We start from the raw sequence: 24809 nt of genomic DNA, 5'->3' as shown, positions 1-24809 counted from the left end.
ACTTATTTATCCGACCCATAACAGATGTTTGTCTATCTTTATATAAGAGATAATTGTGATATCCCACCTCAGAAAAGTGGGAGAAATTCTTGACAATAAATATGTATTGGACTCACAACAAACAATATCTATATAAAAGGAAGCAAGTCATTACAAAAGTACTTTCTAATATTACTAGCACTTTCGAATGACCAATTCTTTATGCAAGATCAACAGTTGAATATAAGTCATATTTGACATTTAAATGTAGAGACATTAACCATTGGACATTGAGTTGGAAAAGCTTCATTTGAATGGCCATGTAGGTAGAACCACCTGAGAAGTTTGATTTTAATGGTCATGATATAGGTTGACCCGCTGGAGAAGTTTGATTTAATAGTCATGATATAGGTTGAACCATTGGAGAAGTTTTATTTTAATGGTCATGATATAGGTTGAACTACCAGATATGTTTGGTTTGAATGGTCATTACCAGAGTGAAATTGAATCTGTATTGACTATGGCAATGCCATAATATATTTTTAATTAATATCTTATGACTGGATCTACAAGAAGATGAATCCAAGGAGATGACAAATTGCATCAGAATCTTGTAGCTGCTGTCTCAAATGTGTGCACTCTCATTTTCCTTTATACACAACATCAAATAAATTCATAACCTTATACAAATAATTATTATATGTATACATAAACATACTTCAAATCAACAGGAATTCAAAGGAAATAGCTTCTCTTATGGATACTTAGAAATTAAGTTTTAAGAATTATCCTTCTGGAGATGGAGCAACTGCTAGCCCTGGGGAAGGAGCATCAACTGCTAGCCCTGGGGAAGGAGCATCAACTGTTGGCCCTGGGGAAGGAGCATTTGTTTCATTGACGGGCAAAAATCCGAATTTTCTGATGAGCTCAGTTGCAATAAGCTCATTAGCACTATCTGATGGGTGATACTCATCCCAAAACACATACTTGCTTCTATCTTCACACAAAATCGATGCAGGGACACATGTAAGAGCAGGTCGGATCTTCCCAAATGAGCAACAGGGGGAGTCTGAATTATTGAATCCTGCAAGCACAAAATTTTGAATGCAGTCAAAAAGGAACCTCAGTTCAAGGGCATGATGCATTTCATCTCAGATCCTACTGAATATTCACATTGGATATGGAGTTAAAAGAGGTCAAGCATGTCTACTAACCATATTTTTGTGGATTGGTTATCACAGCATCGACGACATCATAAGCATCTCCAAATTTGAAGCTGGCATTAGGAAGGTTGCCTGACAACTCTTTCAGCATCTTACTTCCAGCTTGATTGAAGCTGAGAGCTAGTTTGTTTGTTTTGTCCTGGCACTCCCCAGATGTGCTTAAGACCCTTTGAAGCGGGATACAACCCATGGGACCCAATCCAAACACCATCAGCTCTCGCGCTCCCAAGCCGTGCAATATCTATATATGTATACATAAACATACTTCAATTACATATCCATTCAACAAAGAAGAAACTAAAAATGAAATATTCAGTAAGAGTGAGTCTACCGTGAGCTGTGCTTTAAGGGTTTCCATTAAGTAGTTTATGAATCCCTCGTCTGAGTACTTCCATCCATCATTGTAAACTGGTAGCAAGTAATTGTTAATGAAGTCATTGCTTCCTAAAGCAACAACATACCGTGATTTTTGAAAGAAATTTTCTGCTGCTTCTTTGCCAATTTTGGCTTTTATCAGCTCTTGTGTTCCTTGAAACAACCCAATCTGTTTATAGAGTGAAAACCTCTGAATCTGCAAGAGGTCATAGACTCATAAATCTAAATTTAGACCTAGCCAAGTGCTTATTAATTCTCAAACACAAAAAACACCAATCAGGAAAACTGCTCGCTATTGCAACTTACAAAGAGGCTGCCGGTTTCATTCAAAATCCCACCACCTCCAGAGGCATAGTTCACTCCATTTTCCAGTATCATGTCTTCTGTTAAAGATGGATCGAGAAAAGCTGGTGGTCTTGGGAGACCTGTCCTATCACCTGAATGCAAAGAGGTACACAAGTTAAAATCATCAGACACCCTTTTGTAAGGGAAAATTCTTACATATATTGGTTCATGTATTCATAATTTGAAGAGTAGTTGTTAATATTACCTATTATATCAGCAACAGTGCGTCCATTACAGAACCTCCCGTTTGGCAAGCCATTACCGAAATCAATACCATACCATGGAAGGCTTGCTTGAGCAAGGCTCTTGCTGAGGCGGTCATTGTTCCCGACGTCTGAGAGGGAGTCACCAAAGATGAACTGCACGACCTTGCAGTCGTATCCATCCATGGCTACCCCTAAGAGGGTCGTAACCATAATTGTCCATGCCACCGTCAACTTCATTATAGACACAGGCTTTTCAAGCTCTCCAGATTTTGCTTTGCAATTGCTTGTGGAAGACTTGGCTTGATTTAAATCAAGGATAGAGAGCTATAACAACATGAAAGTTATAGACAAGTTGGCAATATATGTTAGCAAGACTCATGCTTTGAGAGAGGGAGTTTGATGAACCAACCGTTACTGATTCAAACCTACTGCAACTACTTGTGTTTCAAATTACAATGGTTGACGGTCCAATTATCCCTAATAGTATAGGTGGGTTCGGCTATAAAATTTATCCAATCCCACACGCCATTGAAGATTATGTGGGACGCTTTAGTATTAAAATTGTAAAACAAAGGCTTTTGTAGTTTGTTGAATTTTGACTTAGTATTTGCTAGAATTTGAATTTTGAATATTGCAGCTGGAGTCTTGCACAAAATCTGCAACATCTAGATATTTTCTTAAGATATTTTCTTATTTTTATTTGGTCAAGATTTGGTTTCTATTTTATAGGAAGTAGTTGTTCATCATCTAGTAGCTTGATTTTCTGCTATTCTAATGTCATTTTAGTTACAAGCTCATGTATAAATTCAGCACTCTTCATCAATAAAAGTAGTTCCAGCAGCCCAAAAATACATATTTTATATAAGTGTTTAATCCAAATACCAACAAAGTGGTATCAGAGCCATAGTTATCTTGAGGGGCCAGTGAGGTGAGTGAACCCAAACACCTTCTAAAATCATTTAGCAATGGAAGAGTCAAGTCTCACAGTTGCACCATCAATTCTTGATGGAGACAATTATGAAATTTGGGCTGTTAGAATGACAGTTCATCTACAAGCACTTGATGTTTGGGAAGCAGTGGAAGAAAATTATGAAGTTCCTCCCCTGGGAGCCAATCCAACTGTGGCTCAAATGAAGTTGCATAAAGAAAGAAGGACAAGAAAGGCTAAAGCGAAAGCTTGCTTGTTTGCTGCAGTTTCACCATCAATTTTCATCAAAATCATGAAAATTGATTCAGCTGCAGAAATTTGGGGGTATCTCAAGGAGGAATACAAAGGAGATGAAAGAATCAAGAACATGCAGGTGATGAACTTGATTCGAGAATTTGAAATGAAGAAAATGAGGGAGTCTGATGCTGTTAAAGACTATGCTGCACAACTTCTTTCAATAGCAGACAAAGTTAGGCTGCTTGGAAAAGAATTTTCCAATGAGAAGATTGTTCAAAAGATATTGGTTACACTTCCTGAGAAATATGAAGCTACAATTTCCTCTTTGGAGAATTCAAAAGATCTGTCAACTATTAGCTTGACAGAATTATTACATTCCTTGGAGGCTGTGGAACAAAGAAGACTCATGAGACAAGGAGATACTGCAGAAGGAGCATTTCAAGCAAGAATGCAGAAAAATGCATGCCATAAAAATGGAAAGGTGAACAACAACAAGTCGTGTGGCAACAACCAGAAAAATGGAGTTTTTCCACCTTGTCCTCATTGCAAGAAGACAAATCATTCTCCACAAAAATGTTGGTGGAGACCAGATGTGAAATGCAACAAGTGTGGTAAACAAGGACATGTGGAGAGGATTTGCAAAAATCAACAGCAGGAAGAAACTAATGCAGTAGTTGACTATTGTCAGGAGGAGCAATTGTTTGCAGCAACGTGTTTTGCTAATAAAAGCACCTCTAAAAGCTGGCTTGTGGATAGTGGTTGTACAAACCACATGACAAATAATCAAGATCTCTTTAGAGAACTTGATAGAACAACTATTTCCAAAGTCAGAATTGGAAATGGTGAGTATATTCCAGTGAAGGGCAAAGGAACGGTTGCTATCGAAAGCCAAACAGGTTTGAAACTCATTTATGATGTTTTGTTTGTGCCTGACATTGACCAAAACTTACTCAGTGTTGGACAGCTCGTTGAGAAAGAATTTAAAGTTTATTTTGAAGATAGGAATTGCATTATCAAAGATGCTGAAGGCAAAGAGGTGTTCAACATAAAAATGAAGGGCAAGAGTTTTGCCTTGAATTTACTGGAAGATGAGCATACTGCTATTTTACAACAAGATAGCACAACAATGTTTTGGGACAGAAGGGTCGAGCACTTTCATCATGATGATGTGCTCTACATAAAGAAAAATCAAATAGTTGAAGGACTTCCTGACTTAGAAAAAGATCTTCCTATATGTGCTACTTGTCAATATGGGAAGCAAACTAAACTTCCCTTTCCAAAGAAAATATCCTGGAGAGCAACCCAAAAACTGCAACTGGTGCATACTGATGTTGGTGGATCTCAAAAGATGCCATCCTTGAAATGGAATGCAAACAATGTTCACCAGCTCACTGCACCATATAATCCACAACAAAATGGAGCAGTATATTTTCTGAACATATTGCCAACAAAAGTGTTAAAGAAGCAGACCCCTTTCGAAGTTTGGTTCGAGTGTCTACGTGCAAGACTTGGAGTTTGCATCTACGAAGTCAAGGAGGAGTGTTGAATTTTGACTTAGTATTTGCTAGAATTTGAATTTTGAATATTGCAGCTGGAGTCTTGCACAAAATCTGCAACATCTAGATATTTTCTTATTTTTATTTGGTCAAGATTTGGTTTCTATTTTATAGGAAGTAGTTGTTCATCATCTAGTAGCTTGATTTTCTGCTATTCTAATGTCATTTTAGTTACAAGCTCATGTATAAATTCAGCACTCTTCATCAATAAAAGTAGTTCCAGCAGCCCAAAAATACATATTTTATATAAGTGTTTAATCCAAATACCAACATAGTTGAAGAGTTGTTTACTGTACATGTTTTTGTCTCCCTAGGGATGGCCTTTCTTGGAATCATGGGCTATCGTTGGTTTTGCGAATTGGTGAAACCAGTTCACCTACCCTCGGGTCATCTTTTCTGTCCATATAATCAGGTAAACATGGATATTTGGGAGGTTGCTCCGATGTTTGGTTAGGATAGAACCGGAGGAAAATGGGATTCGGGAAATTTGCCAAAATATACGGAGGCAGTAGCTGTGACCTCTAGTGCCAGCCGTCAGGAAGGTAAGAAACCCAGTAATCTGAGTCAAATTCTTTTCCTATTCCAGAATTAAAGATTTAAGTTGGTGGGAAGAGAGGGGAAGAAGTCCATTTTTATGGTCCTTCTCCAATGCATCTCCATAAGCCATATGGTCCAAAGAATTCTATTGCTATAAATCACTATGCTTTAATTTTCATACCATTATGGATAATTTGTAACTGCTGAAATCCTAGTCAACAGATATGAGATACCCACTGCATATTACTCGATCTTAAACAGATTCTTCACTTACAGGTGAGAAAAAAAAAAAAAAAAAAACAATCAAGCTATCCATCTGGAAACAGTGAATGCTTTTCATACGCTCATCTTATCCATCTCCCTCCTAAGAGCATTGGCCCTCACCAAGCTCCCGATAGTATTCACAGCCAGCTTCAAATCCTCCAATGGGTTCCCGGGTACCACCTTCTTATACAAATAGCTGTCAAAGGTCATCTTCTGCACATACTCATCCGCGCACATCTCCACAAAGGCCTCCCTGGCTGGATTTGATCGATAGAACACCTTTTGCAGCACATCCAACACCTTGTAAGTTGGCCAATAGGTTTTATCCCACTTCTCCAAATACTTCCTTAGGTCTCCCTCGTCCACCATCCTCTTCCCATTCTCTGACCCCTCCACTATCGCCTCTGCACACATTCTACCACTCTTTGCTGCAAAGTAGATACCTTCACCGGAGCATTTGGTGACATACCCTGCTGCATCTCCCACCAGAGCAACTCTCCCCGCTAACCTGCATCATCACAAATTTCTCAACTTATTCCCAAATCATCCAAATTTAGCCCACTTCTTCATTCAAAATAATTTGTTTTTCCCCTGATTTCTCTCACATTTTGTTTTTTCGTCTGTAATTTTCATCATACAAATTGATATTTATTTCTATTTATTTTCATCTTCCTAGCCCAAGGTATCAACATAGATATAGATAACGCAATGATTATAAATGGTATATTAAATAGTTGCCATTATAAACAAACCTGCGAGGGCGAGGGTGTTCAGGAATAGGGTGGGCCTCCACACGGATGATCTTTCCACCCAGTATCTTCTCCTTGGCTCTTAGCCGAGTAGCTAGCTGAAACTTCTTAATGTCTGATTTGTGGGTCACCGTGCCGGTGCCTACGGCTACGTGGTCGCATTTCGGGAACACCCACCCGTAAAAGTCCGGCGACACGTCGTCACCGACGTACATTTCAGCCAAATTCTCGTAGTACACCATTTTGTCGTCCGGGATTTTAATTCTCTCCTGAAAGGCAATCGCGTAGTCGTAATCACCGGCGCCGATGAACTTCGCCACCCGCGAGTTGGCACCGTCAGCGCCGATGACGGCGTCCACCTCCAACGTGCGCCGCTCGCCCACTCCACCGGTCTTGCTGTCGTAGCCGGTGTAGTGGAGGACGTAAGGGGCGGTGGCGCCTTTGGGGGCGTCCATCTTAAGGAAGAGACCGTTGATGACGGTGGCTCCGGAGGCGGAAGCACGCTCCCGCAGATAGGAATCGAGGACTTCGCGGCGAACCATTCCGATGTACTCGTGGGGCTTCAACGTTTGGCCGATGTCGACGGCGACATTCGAGGGAGAGATCATCTTCATCTTGGTGACACGCCGGTCGATGATGTCCAAAGGAAGATCGAACTCTCCGACCATGCACAGAGGTATGGCGCCGCCACAAGGCTTGCAGTTGTCGAGCTTCCGCTCTATCAAGAACGTCTCGATGCCGCCCTTGGCCAGTGTCTCAGCAGCAGACCCTCCGGCCGGACCACCTCCGACGACAGCGACTCTAAGATTCCGGCCAGTGACCTTGGGGCTGAACTTACCAGCAACAATGCGGAGACCCCGGGAAGCGGGTTGAGCAGGAAGATGCTTGACGGGGAAAACATGGCCGGAATTGTAAGTGTCCGATGAGGACTGACGGAGTCCGACGAAGGTTTTGAGGGAAATGGAGGCCATAGTTGGGCGGGCAGTGGAGGAGGAGGAAAGTGAAGGAGATGAATAAGTACATAATTGGTGATATGGTTTGGGATATGAGGGGGGTGAAGACCGTCGGATTTGGAAGGATTGAGGGTTGAGATTGGCCATGGATAATGTGGATGGATTTTGATGTTGTTTGCACGTGAAATGTCATGTGCTTCACTTGAACAGCACTGATTTTGAGCACCGTCCAAGTGGTTGGCGTTATGCCACGTCTTTACAGGCTCGACCAACAGGCCTGTCCATCACCTAAGCGAAAGCAAACTATTTACTACATGTTCCTTCTTCAACTACTTTTGAAGCTCATAATAAATGAGGTTTGGTTAGCTTGGGCAAATTTGGGAACAGGGAATCAGACCTGAATATTTCTTCAACTTGCCCTGTCATTATCATATGCCTACTTATCTAACCTCATTAACAGCTCTGATCTTTTCAAGGCTTGCCCTGTTTCAAGATGAAACTTTGGATAGACTACTTATCTAACCTCTGTTCAAGTACATTAAGGGTCTATCCAGAATGATTTCAATTCTATTCGAAAAGTTTAAGTCTATGTTAAAGAATTTTATCTAAATATTCTTAATCAACTTTCGGATGTTGTCATTAGGTGATAGATTCAAGGATTCGAATGTTTTTCCCCTCTGTCCAAGCCGTGCTTCTGAGCTTCGTGGACACACCTGGTCAATTCAACTTGATCAAGCACGTCCAAAGCCAAAGCCCAGCCCTACCAAATTGCTTCCCAAATGGACAGTTTGAGAAAAGGCCCAACAAAACCTTTAGACTTTACAGGAAGTACTGGGTACTTCAGGCTCATCCCTGTTCAAACCACAGGAGAGAACTAGCAAGCAGGTTCGGTTAGTTCCTGGGCTTTTAGCATTTTTTCCAAAATATGTGAGAAAGGAAAAGGATGTTTCACCCCTCGTCCAAGCCGTGCTTCTAGCTTCGTGGACACACCTAGTCAATTCAACTTGATCAAGCACGTCCAAAGCCAAAGCCCAGCCCTACCAAATTGCTTCCCAAATGGACAGTTTGAGAAACGGCCCAACAAAACCTTTAGACTTTACAGGAAGTACTGGGTACTTCAAGCTCATCCCTGTTCAAACCACAGGAGAGAACTAGCAAGCAGGTTCGGTTAGTTCCTGGGCTTTTAGCATTTTTTCCAAAATATGTGAGAAAGGAAAAGGATGTTTCACCCCTCGTCCAAGCCGTGCTTCTAGCTTCGTGGACACACCTAGTCAATTCAACTTGATCAAGCACGTCCAAAGCCCAGCCCTACCAAATTGCTTCCCAAATGGACAGTTTGAGAAACGGCCCAACAAAACCTTTAGACTTTACAGGAAGTACTGGGTACTTCAAGCTCATCCCTGTTCAAACCACAGGAGAGAACTAGCAAGCAGGTTCGGTTAGTTCCTGGGCTTTTAGCATTTTTTCCAAAATATGTGAGAAAGGAAAAGGATGTTTCACCCCTCGTCCAAGTCGTGCTTCTAGCTTCGTGGACACACCTAGTCAATTCAACTTGATCAAGCACGTCCAAAGCCCAGCCCTACCAAATTGCTTCCCAAATGGACGGTTTGGATGGTATACCCCTTTGAGAAAAGGCCCAACAAAACCTTTACACTTTACAGGAAGTACTGGGTACTTCAGGCTCATGCCAGTTCAAACCACAGGAGAGAACTAGCAAGCAGGTTCCTTGTGCTCCTGGGCTTTTAGCATTTTCCTGGTTCTTCAAAGTAAATGCATCCTTTGCCCTTTTAACACAAATGGGCAGTCTATAACTTACAACCAAGCACTGGACATAATAAAAATTACCTACTTTGAAATGGGAAGGATCAAATCCCATAGAGCCATTGAAAAACCAAAAAAACTCTCTCATGTTCAGTAAACAAAATTGAAAATAGTACCTGTAGACCCCCACCCGAGGAGAGGAGCTTTCTGGGGGGGAATTATTATTATTTTTTTTGCTGTTCCTCTGACCACGCTCAAGTGGGCTGCATGGGGCGGCCAGATGGGATGGAGATGGGACGGGAAAGCAGGTAGGGAGACTGGCTGGGGAACCACAGAGAGAGGGGGGAAACAGGGGATACGGAGATTTTTTTTTTTCGAGGGGGTTCCATTGCTGTTAGAGGGGGGTGTTTTCTCTGCTGGGGAGAAGAGGCTTTTGACGCTGGTCGGAGAGATATTTGTGGAGGGTTCCATTGCTGAAAAAAAAGCAAGCCGGACTGGCAGAGAGAGAGAAGGATTCTAGGAGGGGAAGTCTGGAGAGAACAAAGAGAGCATTGTGAGTAGTAGCAGAGAAATGGGAAGGGAGAAAGAAAAACGGGAGAGGGGAAGCTTGAGAGGGACGTCTTGAAGGGCATCACAGGTATGAGTCCTTGGAGCCTTTCTCATACATGCTTCCTCACAGTCATTGGTTTTAATTATCTCTGATCTGGATACCTGAGCATTGTCATATGATTTCATTGTATACTGAGTCACATGGTTTTGTTTGATATATAGCTTCTATATATATTTATTTGCCCAACCTTTCATTAACCATGTTATTCCTCTCTCCTTCTTCATCAATCCTTCCCTGCATCTAATCCTTTCTCTAAACCCGCGAATATCCATACACCCATGCATACCAAACCCATCCTTACCCTCATTCCCTCACCATTTCTCTCGTTCATCCACATCACCTAACCATACCCGTGCTTAGCTCATCTCCATAGGAACCCCCAAAGCCGTTCGCCTACCTGTATGGGAGCCATGCATGCCGCCCCTCCCCGCGTCTTCCTGCACCGGCCATGTGCGCGCCTGCACCAACCACCAATGGCGGCAGCGCCTTCTGGACGTCGCCAGGCCGCTGCCACCTGCTCCGGCAACGCGCGCGCCTGCACTAGCAGCCATGGCGGCGGCACCTTCTGAACGTCACCAGACCGCCGCCACGGCTCCCCTCTTCCCCGCACCGCCGCTGCTCCTCTTTTCCCCGCGCCGCCATGGCTCTCCTCTTCATCGTGCCGCCGGTGGAGTCTTCGCGGGTGGAGAGGCAATTGGTGAAGAGAAGCTTTGCCCATGATGGTTTTGGGCTTGGGTTTGAACTGGGAACCCAGGCCCAAGCCTATGAAGAGAAGCCCAGGTTTATGAAGGCTTTAATTGCCTTGGGCTTGTCCATTAATATCATATGGATTGGGCTTGATGAGGATGGGGCTTATTGGTGGATTTGGGCTTGACTAGGTTTGGGCTTTATTAGGGTTGCTGATGGACTGGGTTTGGGCTCTATTATTATTATTAATTCCATATTTAAAATACTATTATTATTATTATAATTAATTCAACTTTCAAAACCTTATTATTTATTATTATTATTATTAATTCAACATTTAAAATACTATTATTATCATTGTTATTAATCAAACTTTTAAAAATCTTATTATTACTATTATTATTATTACGTTTATCATTATTATTATTTCTATTCAACTTTTAAAATATTATTATCATTATTATTATTAATTCAACATTTAAAATATTATTATTATCACTATCATTAATCCAAACTTTCAAAACCCTATAATTATTATTACTAACCCAAATTTCAAAATCTATTTATTTATTATTACTTATTATTATCATTAATCCAAATTTCAAAATCTATTTATTATTGTTATCCTTATCATTAAACCCAACCTCCAAAATCTCATCATTATCATTATTATTAATTCAAACTTTCAAAATTTATTTATTATTATTATCATCACTAATCCAAGCTTTCAAAAATCTCATCATTATTGTTATTATTACCTCAACTTTCAAAATCTTATTTTTATTATTATCATTGATTAAAACTTTCAAAACCTTATTATTATTATTAATTCAAACTTTTTAACTTCCAACTTCCAAGCCCAATTTATAAAAATTCAACCTTTAAATGATATTCCAAAATTCCGATCTTTAAAACTCAATTTCGATTTCCGAAAATTCTCATACTCACTTTAATCTATTTAATTATTGTTATTTTGATTATTTATTTCAAAACCCCATTTCAAATCAAATTCTCTAAAACTTCTGATTCCCGAATTAAATTCCTAATCCCAAAAATTCTCATGTTCCCACTAAATTATTTGATCATTGATATTTTATTTATTTATTTATTTCAAAACTCCATTTTAAATCAAATTCTCTAAAACTTCTGATTTCCGAATTAAACTCCTAATCCCGAAAATTCTCATGTTCTCATTAATTTATTTAATCATTAGTATTTTATCTCCATTTTAAATCAACTCTTTAAAACTTCAGAGTTATAAATTAAATTCCTAATCTTGAAAATTCCCATATTCACACTAATTTAATCACTAATAGTTTGTTTATTTATCTTAAAATTCTATTTTAAACAATTCTTTAAACTTTCTGACTTCTAAATCTAATTTCCAATTTCAAAAATTCCAGCATTCCATTCATTTATTTAATCATTATTTTCGTTCTTATTATTATTAGTCCATTTATTTACTTCAAAATTCCATTTTTAAACAATTCTTCAAAATTCCAATTTCTGAACTTAATTTCCGATTTCCAAAATTCTAATTTCTTTCAAATTTAATATCCAAAATTCCAATTCTTAAATTTATTTTTTCAAGACTCCAATCTTCAAATAATTTTCGAGACTCTAATTTCCAAATGAGTTTTCTCTCGAATAGCTTTAATTCCACTCCGATTTTTAAATAATGTTCTATTTCTTTTGATTTTTACATAAGCAAGAATGATGAATCTTCATAATTCCGAAATAATGGGATTCGCGAGGTTAATTCAGGCAAGATCTATCGGGCTTTGGTGGGGGCCCCACATATGTGATTTTATGACTGAGTGATTGATTAATTGATTTATTTACCATGCTTGTTTGATTTATTTTGTTCCTTGACATGCGCATAATTTTATCTATTCGTCATTCGCTAATCCTATTTCATGATAGCGCATTCGTGACTGGAGGACCAGGTACGCATCCACTCATATTTTGTTCATTCTTTATACATGCTCTACTTCCCACGTCGTGCATGATTAAGGTGAGTATTCATTGACTTTCTCATTGATTGCCGCGTCAGCTTCATTCTATTAGTAGAGACCCGATTTCAGGGACTTAGAGGGGTGCCACGGTTCATACTGTACCTTCCCGATAAGTAACCTGACCCCCGAGCCCGATCCGGTTTTTTGTAGGTCACCTTTTCCAAAATAAGGAGTCACACTTAGGGTTTTTCTTTCTTATTTTGTTTACCCTTTTAAAAATAAAACAAAAATAAGTGGCGACTCCAAGTCATTTTCTTAATGAAATAAAAATCAAATTTTCAAATAAAAATCGAGCCGGCCATCGAGTGGGAAGCGCATGAGCCGAAATGCGGGGTCCACAAGTACCCTATGTGATACATGACTTCAAAATTGAAAATAGTACCCAATATGATAGATGACTTCCCATGTTCGAGCTTTGACCCAAAATGCCACATTTTAAAAAAAAATTTCCATAAAATAAACTCATTTTGGAAATAATGTCCAACGTGAATTGTCATATCATAAAACCGTCGTTGGTAACTACAGTTTTATTTTTTTAAAACAGTCAAAACCGTGGTTGGTGACTACGACTTTGACTATTTTAAAAATAGTCAAAGCCGTAGTCACCAACTACGGTTTTAACTTTAATTTTATATATATATATATATAATTATGTTGCTTGATTTAAAATATTTAACTTTAATTTTTTTAAATAAAAATATTATATTATTTTGATTTTATATTGACTAAAAATATGTGAATGGTTTAATAAAAATATTTAACTTTAATTGATCTCATTATTTAAAGAATAGTAATATATGAAATTAAATAATTAATGTCTTTAATTTGATATAAAAATATTTATGTTTAATTTTATTAAAATATTTGGCACTATACTCAATATAAATATAATTAATTATAAATATATTATTTTATGCCCTCATCATGAATAATAGTAAATTATTTTGTAACTTTGTGCAAAAATTAAAGCCAATTATGCATTTGTACAAAATATAATGACTTCAAATGGGTAAATAATTGGAAAATTACTTAAATACAACAAAAATATTTTTTTTCTCCATTTTTTTCCTTTCAAAATGGGATCAAAATGGAATGGAAAGACTTAAAATTTTAAACTTAAAATGTTAATCTAATAGAATTTGTTTTTCCACTTCTTAAAATATAGAATTGTAGAAAGAAAATATCTATATTTTTCCAATCAATTCACTATTTAGTTTAACTGTTTTGGTAAATAGATGAAAATGTTTTTAGAATATTTTTGTAAATTCATTGAGAATAAGAAAAATGTTCCTTATTGGGTACTAATGGGAGTTTTGGGCAAAAATGATTTCTTTAAAACAAAAAATTCATAAATTAATTTTATTCTCAAAATAATTTTCAATGTGATGTGTCTTATTCATGAGGGTGTTCACATCACAAAACTGTAATTGGTAATCACGATTTTTGAAATTTTTTTAAAAATAGTCAAAATAGTAGTTGGTGATTATAACTTTAAATGTAAACCTAAAACTAATTTTTTAAGTTCAAATTTTAAATCATGCGGATGTTCAATTTTTTTAAAATTATTTTGATTGGAGGTTAAGATTGTAAATTTTTTTTAATGCATTATTTTTTCAATATTAATATAGTGTTGTTGTAACTAATTAGTTATAAATATAATTAATTTAAATTTAAACTTAAAACCAAAATTTTAGATTGTCGAATTGCTATATGTAAGTGGTATATATATATATATATAAGTTCAATTTAAGTTTAGAATTTATCATATTTTCATTTAAATATATAATAATTTGTTCATAAAAAAAAAAGTTAATAATAGCAAATGAAAATAAACACAAAAACAAAAAAACAATCTTCAATGAGTTCCACATGATAGGGTATTCCTCTTTCTCTGCGGACACCTATGATACACAGACATCTTCGTGGAATCTATATGTTCAATCTACCATGTCTCAGTATGTATAGGTTGAGATGGAGTTGATGGAGGCAAGACTTGACGTCTACGTGGACCATGACGTCTCCTAGGTGGACATACATCTAACTGTGTAACATGTGTAAGGGTATGATGCATGGTAGTCTCTATGGGAAGAGGTGTAGGTGATGGTAAGGTGATGATGATGGGGCGATCTCAGGTACAATGATATCTGATATGGTAGCATCTAGGAGAGATGATATAGGAGATGGAAGAATGACATCTACTATAGTGGTAGCTGGTGTAATAACATATGATATAGTGGGCTCGAGTAGAGAATATATAAGTGATGATGGTGAGGTGACATGTGGTGTAGTGGTCTCCTCGAGACAATATAGAGGTGATGGTAGATTAGTAGATAGTGGGGTAGTCTCTGGTGTAGTGACATCAGGTATAGTGGCCTATGTGGAAGGAAATATAGGTGATGGTAGAGTGGTATCTGATACGACATGTTGTAAGGGAGAAGGTCTAGGTGAAGGTGAAGGTAGGGGTGAAGGGGGAAGTGTGAAAGCCTCAGGTGCTAATGGGGTAGATGATGTGAATGGTGCTAACATGGTCTCGAATGGATGCATAGATCGTTGAGGCTGTCGACCAGCTTGCCCACCATCTCTCCTACTATCTCTCCATCGGCCTCAAATAGGCTGCATCCTAACTGTAGTGGCTGACACAGGTGGTCTCATGGATGGGTATGATGATGTAGGCGACTGATGGACATAATGTATGCAATGGTCATCTCCAATAACATGCAAAATATCAACAACAATCTGATGAATGTTGCCTAATGCACCTGAAGTAGGCCCAATAGATCGACTAGCAATCTCAACCATACCAGTGATCTATAAAAAAAATAAAAATAAAAAATAAAAAATAAAAGTTAAGCAAACGAAGATGATTTTTTAATTAATTATAATTTAATAAACCATTTATAAATTAAAAAATCTTACCAACAATTGAGTAGTTGTTGTTGTACTATAATACCTCATCTGATCTCTATGAAAAGAGGGTGTGATCAAACGTTGTGTAATACGTCAATACCACTCCATATATGGATCATGAAACTGCATAGCACCCACCATAGGTGGTGCCGTCGCAATACGCTCTACACGACTAGCCCATAAGATAATATACTGTGCATGGAATGCCCCCTAATCATACTTATGTCATCCTTGCCTATCCGCGGAATGGAGGTTTCGCTCTATGGAATAAGATGGAAGTATCCCTTGTTGGAGGCCAAACTGTTGCAGCACTCACTCTGGTCGATGCCACTCGACAATGTCAAAGCAGATAAGAGGTGATATCGTCCGCCAATGTTACAATGTAATCTATTAACTTATACATTCATCATTAGTATCATCCAAGACTTGGCATACTATGTGAAGGCAATTGCAAATATAATACACTCTGCTAGCATGAAAGGCTTAGGAGAAAAAGTCTTTACATGTCAAGGTCGTAAATATTGAACAAACTTCTCATTATGGCTGCTAGTAGTCTCAAATGGCTTTTTGATAGTTCTATGGAGGAAATAAACATCCCCACTTCCCAAAAACGCTACTTTACTATTATTGTGGAAGAAATTCAAAATGTGCATTGGTATTAGCCTCTTCCAGCCTTATCTCTTCAAATAGCATTTACTTACTAAAAGAATAGAGCATTCCATAAGTATCTATCAATTTATTTTAGAAGTATCAATCATGTTGTTTTCTTTAATGAATTTCATAAGTTAAAGATCCTGAATTGTTGTTTTGTAGGACTCGCTCTATTCAATGGCAAACTCCACCTCATGCATTGAAAGCTATACTGGAGCCAAACCAAGATAGTAATGATCTTCAATCCCCGTCAACATAACCAATAGACTCTATCATGGAATAACTTATATCAAAATAATTATAGTGCTAATTAGATCATTAAAACTTTCTCGGCTAAGTACACATGAATACTGTAAGTCTACGTATATGTAACAGGAGACACCATCATCATCAGTTAAAACATGCACAAGGACTAATTGAGCAATCAACTACAACATAGTATCCCATCATTTAGAAGATTGGATTAGGGGAGAGATTTGATTTAGAAAGAAATAATAATCTACTTAATATATCTTTATGATGTACCATACTCCAACAAGCAAACAGGGAACATAAACAACAATTTTATATGCTAAAATGATGCCTATCAAAAAATAAATAAGCTAAAAGAATTTTATTTTATTTATTTTTTTGTTTTTTTTATAGGTAGGCTAAAAGATATGCACAACAATTAGATGCAAAAGTGCAACATTGTTAACACAAAGCTCGCTCAAATAAAATACATTGTTATGTAGGATGGATGATGCAAATTTCATAAAAGATGACAAAAAATGAGTTCTAGTCTACCTTGGGAAAAAAAGGCATTGTGAATGAAACTACTATTGAATATCTGGGAAATTTATTTGGGCACAGTCCTATTTTCACTTATATCACATTCTTAGATATCCTTCCTCACATATTAGAGCAAGAAGCAAAGGGCAATGTTCAAATGGGGCTTATCTGAAAACAATTGCCTTCATAAAGGGGTCAGATTGGTTGCTAATTTAATTAAGAATTTCATTCATGGAGGGGTCAAATTGAAATAGTCAATATGGTGTGAGGAAGGGAATCTCTAGTTTCTTCCAACCAACATTTTTTTATTTGAGGATTTGTCATCTTGGAACTATTTTTTTTACTTTCCTCTATTTTCTAGGCAACCAAACATTCCCAAAATTTGGAGAATGATGTAAAGACCGACCCCACACCTTCAATATCCTAGCTTAAGATAAATTTGGCCCTTGAAAAGTGGAGTACTCCTATTTTTTCTATTCCTATAACAAAAATCACCGCTCGTCCCGTTCATTTTTGGAGTTTTTTTATAGTGGTCCCCTCCATTTTTGGTATCTTTAACAAAAAAAATCCATGTTGGCCCCCCATTCCATATCCGTTTTCTTTACCAAAAAAACTTTTTTCTTTCTGCTAAGCTCACGATCAAAATAAAATAAAATCAAATCAAACATATCTTTACCAAACAAAAACCAAACACATCTACAACAACAACATGAAAACCAAATAGATTTACAAAAAAAAATTTTAAATTTACGATAAACTGAAAAACTCATAAATCTTACCTGACCAATGACTTCCAAATTTTGAATTTGAGCCAAGGATGCAACGGGAAGGACGAAACCCTAAACGTAAGAAACTTAACAGGGAACAGAAGAAAGCTAACTGGGAAAGGAACGAAAAAGGATAAAGGATTCAAAACCGTAGTTACCAACTACGATTTTGACCGATTTTAAAAAATTCAAACCGTAATTGGTGACTACGGTTTTATGATGCGGTAATCTACGTGGCATAGACGCACTAGATTGGACATTATTTTCAAAATTGGTTTTTTTATGGATTTTTTTTAAAATTTTGCATTTTGGGTGAGAACTCTCCCATGTTCACCATGTACAATAAACAAACACAAAATGAGGATTTTTTTTCATGGCACAAATTTAAAAAAAAAAAAATTAAACTTAAAAGGTGTTTCTTCAATAAACATCTTTCATAATTTTGATATCAATAATACACGTTCAAAAAAATTGAATTTACTCTAAAAAGATGAAATACCTTCCACAATTCTAAAAAATTGAAATTATAGTAAAAATGTATCTTAAAGACATACATTTGTATAATTTAACAAAATCGAATTTATATTAAATGAGACAAGTGACATCTTTTGGTACAAATTCAATTTTTATTTTTATTTTTTACTACGTGGTGGATATGAAAATCGTATAAGGTGTCTTTTAAAAAAACATTTTTAATATAAATTTGATTGTGTGAAATTCTAAAAGATGTTTCTTCAAAAGATACTTTTAATATAAATTCGATTTTCTAATGTGTTTGATTGATAAAAAAAATTGTAAAAATGTGTCTTTTAAAGACTCATCTTTAATATAAATTTAATTTTTTGGAATTATGAAAAATGTTATCTTTAGTTTAAATTCAATATTTTATAACATACCTCATTCATACTAAAATTGTGGAAAGTTTTTTTTGGCAAAAAGTGTGTAAATTTGTCCATATTTGATGAAATTTCAAATGAAAGAAAACTAAATATATTTAACTACTTTTTTATTAGATAGAAATAACTTTATATAAATGTAAGGGAATTTGGGATCCACTATGGTTTCAACTTTCAAGTGTTCTCATCATAAAAATAATGAATAAAAATATGGACCTTGTTTAATAATTATTTTTTAAAACAGTTTTGTTTTTTGTCTCCCAAAACAATAAAATAGCAAAATGCTTTTGATAACGAAAAAATAAAAATAATTTTCAATTTTTCAAAATAGAAAATAAAATAATTTTATATATTAAAAATATAAAAAAATAGATTACAAATATTTCAACTTCCCAATAATTTTTTTCTCTACCAAACATCATAACACAATTTTAAAGAGTTTCATATTAAAGTAAAATTTAAGAAAAAATAAATTTTCAATTTAAACTTATGTTAAATTTTTTTATTAAAGTGGTGTGTTCCTACGACATTAAGTTTAGTTTTATTATTTGTTTTATTTTTTTTATTTTAAAATCATAATTGATAATTATGATTTTAGTTTTAAATTTAAAACTAAAACTAGGGTCATTATGATTTTTTATATTTAAAATAAAATAAATAAAAAAGGGTCACGTGAATGCTCGATGACAAGGGCTAGATTAATTACTTTCATTATTTTTTTTCTTTAAAAACAACCTTAAAGAACAGAAGAGGGAACCCATCCGTTGAAAAGGAAAAGGCAACGTCTTATCACTGATTGTGATATGTCTAGAAAAATTAAGTTAAAATAAGAGAGATCTATATGCCAAATTATAATTAAGTTTTTAAAAAAGCAACTGGAATCAAATCACCCAACAATGGCCCAACACTTGGGTGTATTCAAGAGCCAAGCAACAATGATCAATGTTATTCGTCATAACATAAGTCATAACCCTTCAAGGTCAATTTCTTAACCATGGGCCACCTGTACTCTTTGACTAAGAAAATAGGGAGAGAACAGGTATTGGGGGATGAGTATGGAGAAGAAAGAAAAATAAGGGGAAAAGACGGGAAAAATGGGAGAGAATAGCTACTTGATTCAATCGGGAATTTTTTTAATTTTTAAATTTTTAAACTTTTCATTTGGACGGATGAAATGAAATATTTTCATCCAACGACTCAAATAAAATGGAGATATGATATCTTGTACTGTATAATTTTTCTTACTTAAGTTTTTAAAAAAGCAACTATAATCAAATTACCCAACAATAACCCAACACTTGGGTGTATTCAAGAGCCAAGCAACAATGATCAATGTTATTCGTCGTAACATAAGTCATAACCCTTCAAGGTCAATTTCTTAACCATGGGCCACCTGTACTCTTTGACTAAGAAAATAGGGAGAGAACAGGTATTAGGGGATGAGTATGGAGAAGAAAGAAAAATAGGGGGAAAAGACGGGAAAAATGGGAGAGAATAGCTACTTGATTCAATCGGGAATTTTTTTAATTTTTAATTTTTTAAACTTTTCATTTGGACGGATGAAATGAAATATTTTCATTCAACGACTCAAATAAAATGGAGACATGATATCTTGTACGGTAGAATTTTCCTTACTTAAGTTTTTTAAAAAGCAACTAGAATCAAATTACCCAATAATAACCCAACACTTGGGTGTATTCAAGAGCCAAGCAACAATGATCAATGTTATTCGTCATATCATAAGTCATAACCCTTCATGGTCAATTTCTAAACAATTGCACCTATACTCTTTGATTGGATGACTTCCCATAATTATTAAGTTAATAAAAAAACAAAGAAAAACCATTATTTCCATTACTCCAAATATATTTATCCTTACACTTTTATTAAATTTTGTCGTTGACATGGGATAAAACTTAATACTTATTACTTAATAATTTAAGTTAAATTATACTTAAATTATTAACTTAAAACTTATTATTTAATTTTTATTTTTAAGGATTAAAATTGTTTGATAAAATTAACTTAAAATTTATTCTAAATTATTAAATTAACATATTTATCCTCATAAATTATAATTAAGATAAATAAGGTTAAGTAATAATGAAAATTGTGGAATAATAAAAAAGATCATACAATAACAAAAGAGATCATGAATATAATTAAAATAAATGATGCTAAAAAAATAAAATGAAGATATGAACGAACTTAAGAATGAGTTAATTATTTTTACTTATTAATTAAAATTATTTTTTATTTGAAGTCATATTATTAAATTATTTTATTAAGCATTTAATTTATTTAATAATTTACATTAAATTATTAAATCAATTTAAGTTACTAAATTGATTTATCAAACACTAGTTTTGTCTTTAAAATAAATCTTTTTATTATTTGTTATCTAAAAATGAATATTTATTTGATTTTCAAATATGGGGTTGGGTTGTTCTTTTATCGTTATTCTTTGGATTATTTAATTAAAAACATCATTAAAAACCTAATTTTAAAAATTTAATCCTTCGTTATTTTTTGGGCCTTATTTTGATAAAAATACATTTATTATTTTTTTTTTAAAATAATTATTTCTTAAAAATTATATTATTAATATGTAAAATAATTAAAAGCATTTATGTTAAAATTTGGTTATTTAAAAAAAACAAAACACGGAAAGAGATAAATTCACGGATATGAGGAGTATTTCTTTTTCTTTTTTATTTATTATTTTTCATTTCTTATTTTTTTTTTGGGAGAATTATCTTTTAGGGGTAGATGGACCCCCAAATTAACAAAAGGTCCATATAACTCTTTAAATTGAGTTGAAGGATATGAAATAGTAACGGACAAATATACCCTTTAAGAAAACATATAAAATATTTTATAAAATTAAGTTAAATAATTTTTTTTTCAATAATTTTTTTTCAAAAATACTAAATTAAATAAAAGTAGTTTTCAAAAATATTAAATTAAATAATTTTTTTTCCAAAAATATTAAATTAATTTTTTTTTCAAAAATATTAAATTAAATTAAAGTATTTAAAAAAATATTAAATTAAATATTTTAAAAAAATATTAAATTAAATAAATTTATTTTAAAAAAATATTAAATTAAATAAAAGTATTTTAAAAAATATTAAATTACATAAAAGTATTTTTTTAAAATATTAAATTAAATCAAAAATATTAAATTAAATAAAAGTATTTTTCAAAAATATTAATTTTTTTTCTCAAAATCAATAAAGGGCATTTTTGGAAATACTGAAGGATGATATCCTTCAACTCAATTTTCATACTTTCATTGGGTTTTGGGCTCAATTTGAAGAGTTACATGGACCTTTTATTAATTTGGGGGCCCATCTACCCCCAAAACATAATTCTCCCTTTTTTTTTCCCATGATTTCATATGCGTGATTTTCATTTCATGATGAAACAAACGGCCAGGATCTGTTGAGGGGCAAAAGAAACGTTTTGTTCTGTGGGCCGATTTCGGCTGCTATGTATAAGTTTGGTATGACACGAAGGGAGTAGAGATTGATCCGAGGTACAGAGGCGAAGAAACCCAAGTTGCTCTACTTTCCTTCAATCCTCCTTTTAACATCAAGTTTCTCGGGCCTTTGTAGAACCTGCAAATCCAAGTTTTTGCTCTCTACGACCGTTTTTGAGGTAAATATGAGTGAGGTTTTTGTGGGGTTTAATGGATTTTTATGTTTGTTTCGATCTGATCTTCTTTTTCCACGCTTTGAATTTTATTTTCCGACGTGGGTGCGGACATGTCCGAACATAATGGCATGATGATCATTTCCATGTTTATGATGGGCTGTTTGACTGATTTTGATTGGATTGTGATTGATTCGTTTTGTGGATTCAGATTCGAACCCGTTTGTATTATGGCGTCTGTTTTGCGAATTTGGCAATGGGGTCTTCAGTTTGATTCTCAGATTTTGAATCCATGCAATCTAGTAGTTTGATCTATTTGTTCTGTTATGTATCTTTGTTTGTATCTGGTGTTTGGCTTTTGGGAAATAATAAGAAGGAAAAAGGCTAGAGAAAGGAATCATTTTTAAACATTTCCTTTGCTCTGGACATGGCTGTGTGAAAAACCGGAGCACACTCAGTCCATTTATATAGATTTTGATCAATTTGAGATCAGAGAAACAAAACTATTACAACTGATGTAATGTTTTGAGGTTATAATACCTTTACACCTATCCTTTAAAAGACACTTGCAGATTTAGGACATCTGTGGACTTTAAGCTTGGGGATCCAAAATCACAAGCTTCATGGTGCTGGGTTTCTATATGAAGATTACATGCACTATATCACATCTTCTTCTATAGGTTGCCGATATAAGGAATCCGAATTTATGTTGATGGTCTTTGAATTCTCTCAACAAAAATGAATCAGGCATGGAACTCAAAATTAGCATCTAGAAATCCTGTAATCTGATTTTGTTTTAAATCTGATTGGCCTTGACTTTTTCTGGTAGCATCCATACAGGATCTGTGAAGAAGCAGCAGTAATGATTCTAATTAAAAGATTCATATGCATGCAAGGAACCACGAATCTATAGCATCTAGGGTTTTTGGAGATTTGAATTCCGCAACCCCCCCTCCCCCTTCTTTAGCCTAATCCTTTTGAACTCAAAAGAGATAGCACGGCGGGAAATGTTCCTGTTTGAGTCTTTAGACTGCTGCTTTCTATCAACGTGGACTGAAATTTTTGTTATTACACCAGATTAGATTGGAGCCACCAACCAGCTGGTTACTCATTAAATTATGCTATTTTGGTTTTGTTACAACTGACAAGATTTTCGACCATTCTTGTTTAACAGAGTGCAAGATGGCAGCAACATCGTTGACTACAATTACAATCGGATCATCTGCCTCAATTGGCTCAAAAGCAATCCCACTTTCACGGTCAAAGTGTTTTGGTGTGTCATTCAACTCTCAGAACTATCTTAAGAGTTTCAGTGGCCTCAAGGCAGCATCTTCAATCAGCTGTGAATCAGAGGCATCCTTCTTAGGCAAGGAAAGTAGTGCAGCTCTTCGGAACTCTTTTGCACCAAAAGCTGGAAAGCAAAACCTGAGGCATCAGTACTACCTACAGCCCCAGGCCTCATCGTCCAAAGTGGCAATTCTTGGAGCTGCTGGAGGGATAGGTCAGCCCCTAGCACTCCTAATCAAGATGTCCCCATTAGTTTCTGCACTTCACCTTTATGATATAGCAAATGTTAAGGGAGTTGCTGCTGATCTCAGTCACTGCAATACTCCTGCTCAAGTGCTGGACTTTACAGGAACTTCTGAATTAGCCAATTCTTTGAAAGGTGTGGACGTGGTTGTTATACCTGCAGGAGTTCCGAGAAAGCCAGGTATGACCCGTGATGACCTCTTCAACATCAATGCCAACATAGTGAAGACCTTGGTTGAGGCTGTTGCTGACAACTGCCCTGATGCCTTCATCCATATTATCAGCAATCCAGTTAATTCTACAGTGCCCATCGCTGTGGAAGTTTTGAGGCGGAAGGGTGTCTATGATCCAAAGAAGGTTTTTGGTGTTACTACACTGGATGTTGTGAGGGCAAACACATTTGTTGCTCAGAAGAAGAACCTTAGGCTCATTGATGTAGATGTCCCTGTTGTTGGGGGACATGCTGGGATAACTATTCTGCCCCTGCTGTCAAGGACAAAGCCCTCAGTAAGTTTCACTGATGAAGAAGTGGAAGAACTAACTGTTAGAATCCAAAATGCTGGAACAGAAGTTGTGGAGGCAAAGGCAGGAGCAGGGTCTGCTACACTGTCAATGGCATATGCAGCAGCAAGATTCGTTGAGTCATCCCTCCGTGCACTGGATGGGGACACGGATGTCTATGAGTGCGCCTATGTACAGTCGGAGCTGACTGAGCTTCCTTTCTTTGCCTCAAGGGTTAAGATTGGAAAGAAAGGGATTGAAGCCGTGATTTCTAGTGACCTCCAAGGATTGACTGAGTATGAAGAGAAGGCTTTGGAAGCCCTCAAGCCAGAACTGAAGGCCAGTATTGAGAAGGGGGTGGCTTTTGCACAAAAGCAAACAGTGACAGCTTAAACTTCAGTTTCAAAGCACTAACCACATCAATACAATTTGGGAATAATGTTGTGGATTCATCATTGCATTTGTGCTTTCAATTTTGTAGAATTGAAGTTTCTTGTTTGCTTTGCCATTTGAGTTTGGTAAGGATGAACATAGAGTATGTTGTAGTTTCAACCAACATAATTGTTCTCATTGGGAACTTGTTCTGCTTGATTGTTCTGAAATATGCCCGGTGCTTTGCATCACAGAAACTCCTTCTTCCTCTAAAAATTTGTGATCTGGCTCTTGAATCTGCGCAGTAAGTGCTTGTCATTAGGTTTGCTAGGGTA

At 35.6% G+C, this 24809-nt stretch overlaps 3 protein-coding genes across 3 annotated transcripts; 1 reads left to right on the top strand and 2 right to left on the bottom strand.

Annotated features, from left to right (window-relative positions):
* Positions 1–623: 623 nt before the first annotated feature.
* Positions 624–2708, bottom strand: LOC100248401 (GDSL esterase/lipase At1g74460). The gene is made up of 5 exons (XM_002284858.5): positions 2128–2708; positions 1884–2014; positions 1534–1773; positions 1194–1443; positions 624–1063 (listed from the first exon to the last, which is right to left on the bottom strand). The coding sequence occupies exons 1-5, from the start codon at positions 2363–2365 to the stop codon at positions 765–767; spliced, it is 1158 nt and encodes a 385-aa protein (XP_002284894.2). The 5' UTR covers positions 2366–2708; the 3' UTR covers positions 624–764.
* Positions 2709–5611: 2903 nt separating this feature from the next.
* LOC100243277 (geranylgeranyl diphosphate reductase, chloroplastic) lies at positions 5612–7464 on the bottom strand. Its single transcript, XM_002284870.4, has 2 exons — positions 6403–7464; positions 5612–6158 (listed from the first exon to the last, which is right to left on the bottom strand). The coding sequence occupies exons 1-2, from the start codon at positions 7368–7370 to the stop codon at positions 5723–5725; spliced, it is 1404 nt and encodes a 467-aa protein (XP_002284906.1). The 5' UTR covers positions 7371–7464; the 3' UTR covers positions 5612–5722.
* A 14338-nt stretch (positions 7465–21802) lies between these two features.
* LOC100265585 (malate dehydrogenase, chloroplastic) lies at positions 21803–24750 on the top strand. Its single transcript, XM_002284873.5, has 2 exons — positions 21803–22077; positions 23246–24750. The coding sequence occupies exon 2, from the start codon at positions 23254–23256 to the stop codon at positions 24493–24495; it is 1242 nt and encodes a 413-aa protein (XP_002284909.1). The 5' UTR covers positions 21803–22077; positions 23246–23253; the 3' UTR covers positions 24496–24750.
* Positions 24751–24809: the final 59 nt, after the last annotated feature.

The sequence above is a fragment of the Vitis vinifera genome, chromosome 17, assembly GCF_030704535.1.
Source record: "Vitis vinifera cultivar Pinot Noir 40024 chromosome 17, ASM3070453v1".
NCBI lineage: Eukaryota > Viridiplantae > Streptophyta > Magnoliopsida > Vitales > Vitaceae > Vitis > Vitis vinifera.
Note: the sequence above shows the minus strand (reverse complement) of the source record. Positions and strands in the feature narration are given on the sequence as shown.

Bases quoted from the DNA above. Each gene is read 5' to 3' on its own strand.
- LOC100248401 (XM_002284858.5), bottom strand. From the start codon at position 2,365: ATGAAGTTGACGGTGGCATGGACAATTATGGTTACGACCCTCTTAGGG. The intron at 1,774-1,883 runs GTAAGTTGCAAT...GACCTCTTGCAG, and splicing joins ATGAAACCGGCAGCCTCTTT to ATTCAGAGGTTTTCACTCTA. The intron at 1,064-1,193 runs GTTAGTAGACAT...TTGTGCTTGCAG, and splicing joins AACCAATCCACAAAAATATG to GATTCAATAATTCAGACTCC.
- LOC100243277 (XM_002284870.4), bottom strand. From the start codon at position 7,370: ATGGCCTCCATTTCCCTCAAAACCTTCGTCGGACTCCGTCAGTCCTCA. The intron at 6,159-6,402 runs GTTTGTTTATAA...GTGATGATGCAG, and splicing joins GAACACCCTCGCCCTCGCAG to GTTAGCGGGGAGAGTTGCTC.
- LOC100265585 (XM_002284873.5), top strand. From the start codon at position 23,254: ATGGCAGCAACATCGTTGACTACAATTACAATCGGATCATCTGCCTCA.